Genomic DNA, 6,000 nt, shown 5'->3' on the forward strand with positions numbered 1-6,000 from the left:
GCAGCCAGAGTCATCCGGAAAACGTGGTTGCTGCACACCTGTATAGAACAGTTCCCTGTTTCTGTTTTACCTTCAGGAGGCCGTCCAAGCTCCAGCCTGGCCTGTCAGCGTGCCGTAGGATATGATCTGTTGCCTCCATCTGCCTCCGTCCTCTTTCTGTGCTCTGTGCCTGGCCTTAATAATAATTAGCGAGCATTTGCATGGCACTCCCTACACTCTGGCCCTGCTCCGAGCCCTGCAGGTTTGTTAATCTTCACAACACCCCCATGTTGTGAAGACTTAAAAACCTCATTTTTACAGTTGCAGAAAGCAAGGCACACAGAGGTCAAGTCTGTGCTCAGCATCATAGAGCTAGTCCATGGCACAGCTCAGGTTCAAATTGAGGCCATCTGGCCCTGGATTCCATGTTCTGGACCACTGGTGATAGGCCTCTCACGGATCTTCTCAGAGTTGTCCAAGCATCCTGTGCTCTTTCCTCACTGAACTTCCAAATCTGCCCGGGATACATGCTCTCCACACCTGGCCAACTTCCATTCACCCCAAGGCTTTGGCCTTCTGCAGCCCCACAAATGCAGATTAGCCATCTCTGCTGTGTGTGTCTATGTCCGGTAGTTCCTTCCATTACGGCGCTGTTCCCTTACTGTTCTAGGTTAGTACCCACCACACTACAGTCTCAGCAAGGGTGGGGAGCTGCGTGTCCCTCCTGGTCTCTTCACTGCTCTCGCCTCATTGCCTGACATGTTTCAATGTAGCATTTGGAGTATTTAATGAATGGATGTTTCCGTTCTTGAAAAAACAAACCAAGTAATGATTTTTAATGTTCTCCTTTATAATAGAGGTTGTTCCCATTATAATTGAGGATGTAAGAATTTGAACTTGGGAATTGGAGGAGCACCTGACAATTGTGCATATGGTCTTATAAAAAAAGAACATTTAGTTGTCGGACTTCTGTCTGATGGTGGTGTTAGCATTTTGGGGCATCGTCAGTGTGAAACCATAAATGGTGGTTTATCTCTACATATTTTATTAAATATTTTATTATGCAAGTAATCTGTTACTATTGTAGGGAATTAAAAGTAAGAACAGTTTGGGGAAAAATACAGTTAAAAATTTCTACCATGCACAAATACTGTGAACATTTTGGTATGTGTGCTCTTGACTTTTTTTCGTGTTTGTCAGTCTATCTGATTGTGTATGCCTTTTTCTAAATGTACCCCTACTATATGTGGTGGGTTTTTTTTTTTTTTAAGATTTATTTATTTATTTTAGAGGGGGCGCGAGTGCAAGTTGGGGGAGAGGGAGAGAATCTCAAGCAGACTCCCCACTGAGCAGGGAGCCCGACACATGGGGCTCAGTCTCATGACCCTGAGATCACGACGTGTGCTGAAATCAAGGGTCAGACGCTCAACCGACTAAGCCATGTAGGTGCCCCTATATGTGTTGTTTTTTTAACTAGCTTTTCTCCCTGTGTATTTCAGTGCTAATGAATGCACACGGATATGATCACCTAATTAGTGACTGCATTATTCCAGTATATAGAAGTTGCATAGCTACTACTGGTGGACACCTAGGTTGTGACTAGATTTTCCACTGATATAAATAATGTTAAAATAAACCTCTTTGTAGTTCTTTATACACGTACCTAATACATTTCCTAGAAGTGGAATTTTTGAGAGTGTTCTTTTTTTTAAAGCCTTTTATACATATTGCTAAATTTCCTTCTAGAAAAGCTGAGCCAGTTTATACTTCCATGAATGATGTAGGAGAAAGTTTTTCCTACATAAACACTAGCTATTGGTAGTGTCTTTGGTCTTCTAATTTAATAGTTTCTGAAAGGTGCCATTTTAATTTTTACATTGTAGATTTCCTGTGTTTCTTGGTCACTTGTATTTCTTTTGTGACTTCTGTGTCCTTTGCTATGGCTCAGTCTTTACGAATCTAAAGAGCTAATGAGCTTTGAAAACATACAGATCTGGGTTTGAATTTCAACTCTGCTGATTATTGGCTGTGGGAGTACAGGCCAGTTGCTTAACCTCTCTGAAACTCAGCTTTCCCATTTATAAATATGGAGCTGAAAATACCCATCTCATAGTGCTCTTGTTAGGATCAAATGAGATAGTACATGTGGATGTGAGGTGGCTGACTTGGTGCACTTCATATGTTGGTCTCTGGCCCTGGAGTCTGTGCAAGTCTCTGTATTTTTCCAGTAAAGCCCCACTGTCTACTTGGTGTGTTGTTCCATACAACCCATCTGGACAGTGTACAATTCAAGGTGTCAACTGTATTTCTAGGGTTTGCAGCCTCTACCGAGTATGTTCTCATTATAAGTTTAAAAGATATAATAAAGTAAGTGGAAAGAAACCCAGCCTCTTGCCAGAATGATTGTCCCAAGTTTGCTGTAAGCATGTACTTAATCAATGTATCGCAAGTTCATTTGAGGCACTTTTGTCTTTTGGACCATTGCAGAAATACGGGGTTGCAGAAGGCAGGGCCCTAAGTGAGCTAAGGGCAATGGCCAAAGCAGCTGGGGAAGAATGCCCTATGTTCACACCACCCGGAGGAGAGACCTTAGACCAGGTACGTAGCCCTGGGGCGAGTTCCCACGTAGTTGATCTTGCCCATGTCAAAATAGCTAAAATTGGGTTTCTTTTGTAAATGAGATGTCTCTAAATCTTAGCTAAGCAGTTTGAAAGTTGTTTGGTTTATAAAACAACTCTGTGCAGTGTGTTTGTTTTTCCTTTTTATTTTGCTATTATTTATTTAAAGATTTGATTTATTTATTTGACAGAGAGAGACACAGCGAGAGAGGGAACACAAGCAGGGGGAGGGGCAGAGGGAGCAGGGAGCCCGATGTAGGGCTCGATCCCAGGACCCTGGGATCATGACCCAAGCCGAAGGCAGACACCCCTGTTTTTCCTTTTTAAACTGTCTTCCTTATTTACTGTTACATCGACAGTCATTGCCAGTACTGGGTGTAAAGGACGTGTGTTATCGGGTGATACTTGAAGGAGAGTCTCGGAGTCTGCAGCGGTACCCACAGCAGTGGTAGTAGTAGGCAGGGGAGCAGTGCGGTGCTGTTTGAGGACAGTGGTAGGCAGAACACTCCAGGCGAAGTAACTCAACACTCGCAATCTTCAAGCCTCTCCTCCTGCGTCTTTAGCTCTTGTAAGTGACCCCATCACCGCGCTTGCCTTTCTTTGGAGTGTTCTGCTTTTGAATTGCATTATTGGGGATTTTTTTCCCGTTTGTTATTTTCATAATTTTCTTGGAAAGACTTTCTATTAGTTTAGTAAAGGCAAGATTTTGTGTCCTTGTTGATGGTTGCTCTAACCCAGTTGACGTGCTCTAGATGTCGTTACCTAGTTAACACTTCTGTGGGCTCCTTTTTCCCGTGTAAGTCGCCCTAACTAGATTGTAAGTGCTGTGAAGTAAGGGATTAGGAATTGTATCTTACTCTTCTTTGTCCCCCAGTGCGCTTCCGTCACTCCGGAAGTATGGTAGGCGTTTGCTGCTGATCGAGTGAGTGGAAACAGAATTTCACTGCTTATGTAATACTTTATGTTGACATATTAGAAAAATCCAGTCAGTTGTGTTTTATGTTTATGTTTTAAGACAATCATTAATGGCACTTTAATTTCTTTTCTTGTAGGTGAAAATGCGTGGAAAAGACTTTTTCGATATTCTTTGTCAACTGATCCTTCAAGAAGCAGGTCAGAATGAACAGTTTTCCCAAGGAGCTCCAAGCAACTGTCTGGAAACTTCTCTGGCAGAGATATTTCCTTTAGGAAAAACCTGTGCCTCTGAATCTAATGCAGACAGTGGTGCACCAGGATTAGCCGCCAGTGTCTTAGTTGTGAGTCATGGCGCTTACATGAAAAGCCTGTTTAATTATTTTCTGACTGACCTTAAGTGTTCCTTACCCTCAACTCTGAACAAATCCGAATTTATGTCAGTCAGTCCCAACACAGGGATTAGTCTCTTTATCATAAACTTTGAGAAAGGAAGAGAAGTGAAGCCAACAATTCAGTGTGTTTGTATGTACCTACAGGATCATCTGAATGGAGGGACTGAAACTCGCTAAAATTTAAATCTACATCAGAATTTTGAACTTCTGAGGGAGTGCCTTTGGCTTTGTTTCCATCCTCTGCTAGCACTGATTTGGAAACAGTTAAAAAGCTATTACAGCAGGTTATAAAGCTTGAATGGAATCGTGGCCACAGAGAATACTAATGGAAACCATTTGGGATTGACTTATTTTCTCTTGAGTACAGTTGGCTTTTTCCAAAGTAATTTTACCACCCTGTTCAGTTACATCTCTAGATTGTAAATGAATCAAGGAATTCAGTATTGCAAATTGAGGGATTCATGACCTTGTAACTATGTTTTTTTTCATTTTCTTTGTTCTTTTTCTTTAATATCTGAAAAATCTAGCCTGTTTTATTGGCTCTTGCGTAAGATACTGTGTGTTTTTTACTATATCGTCCAGTGCTTAAAAGAAGGAACTATTTATAATTCCCATTGCATATTTATAGTGAGAACATACTGTATTTTAAAAGTCCTTTAAATGAAAAATTCTTAACCATCCTCAGTTTTGTATAAAGCAAAATGACACTAAAATTTTTAATATAGAAATCAACTGTTAGAATTTTTTACTATAGAGGGTTTGAAATGTGGACGAATGGAGATTATGATTGCAGATTGGTCTGGTGAGGAAGAATGGAAAGCATCATTTGACTAAGAAACATTGAAGAAGGAATCTCTGCGCAAAAGAAGACAAAAGAGCATCTCTTTCTTATCTAACTAATAGGCTGAAGAATTTAGTTTGGGGAAGGCTCTAATGAGAGTGAATGGTTACTGGTGTACTACACAGTAACCTCAGAAGGAAAGGGGATGCTTCCTTGGAAAGAATGTTGCTCCAGTAACCCCAACTGTGGGGTTTTGTGGAAGGTACAGTTGCCTCTTTTTTCCACCAGATGGCACTGGAGCAAAGGGATTTTGGTTAACTGAATTTTGTACACAAGATCGGCCCCTCAAAAAATCCTCACCGAAATGAAAGTGTTTTCCATGTGGTTTGCTTTTAAGTTATCATGCTGATGAATGCTGAGTCCCACCTTACAAGAGTGTTAATACTAAAGTTTGTCGGTTAAGGCCAAAATCACGTGTAGTCCAAATTTACCGTGGACAGCTTGTAAGTCCTAGGTAACGTTCAGTGTTAGCAGTGTTCTCAGCGGGTCCATCCGTGCCCCTCTCCTGTCAGCGTTGGAAGAGAGCCTGTGGTTGAGCACTAGAGGGAGGGCTCTGCAACGGAGAACTTGAAAAGGGAAGCGAAAAGGACAAATAATAATAAATATAATAAATGTCCGCATTCTCACCATCCAGAAGTAATAACTTCCCCGCTTCCTTTTTGCTTTATTATTATTATTTTTTTTAACGAAGTAACACACTGAGATGTAAGTGAAGTTCCTTTAACCAGTCCCTGCGGTGCCGTGCCCTCTTGTACTCTGCAGAGGCCACCACCGCGGTGCATCTGTGCGTACATTCATCTGTTCCTGACCATTTACCTAGGATCCTAAGGAAACGGAATTGCTTCAGTGTTTTTTCAAATGTACATAAATATCATCAATCGGTATTCTGTATTTTCAATTACTGTATCATGGGGTTCTATCTATGTTGCTATGTATATATGGATGTACTTACTATCACTGTATTCTATTAAATAAATGTGGCACATTTTGTTCATTTGGTCTCCTGTAGTGGACATTTGGGTATATTCAGTATTTTCTTTCAGGGAACAACCTTCTGTGGCATAAAAAATGTGCATCTCCAGTTTGACAAGAGTCAATGGGTTTTCAAAGTTGCCGGCCTGGTTTTCAGTCTCACTGGCAATTTTCAAAAGTTCCTATTTTTTATATTTCTGTCAACACTTGATGCTGTCTGATGAAATTCTGCGAATCTGATGAGTGAAAAGTATAATGTCATTGTTTTGACGAGCTTGTACGT

General features: G+C 41.0%; 1 protein-coding gene across 1 annotated transcript in view; it reads left to right on the plus strand.

Moving 5' to 3' along the window:
- The window catches only part of TIGAR (TP53 induced glycolysis regulatory phosphatase), a 32,723-nt gene extending 27,002 nt beyond the window's left edge, over window positions 1–5,721 (plus strand). Inside the window, exons 5-6 of the mRNA XM_028121241.2 lie at window positions 2,467–2,577; window positions 3,650–5,721. Of these exons, the coding sequence (XP_027977042.1) occupies window positions 2,467–2,577; window positions 3,650–4,081 (543 nt within the window). The 3' untranslated portion in view covers window positions 4,082–5,721. The remainder of the gene's footprint in view (window positions 1–2,466; window positions 2,578–3,649) is intronic.
- The last annotated feature ends 279 nt before the right edge of the window (window positions 5,722–6,000 follow it).

This window comes from Eumetopias jubatus, unplaced genomic scaffold, assembly GCF_037043125.1.
Source record: "Eumetopias jubatus isolate StellerSeaLion01/CBP00866 unplaced genomic scaffold, mEumJub1_p1.0 scaffold_8, whole genome shotgun sequence".
Classification (NCBI taxonomy): domain Eukaryota; kingdom Metazoa; phylum Chordata; class Mammalia; order Carnivora; family Otariidae; genus Eumetopias; species Eumetopias jubatus.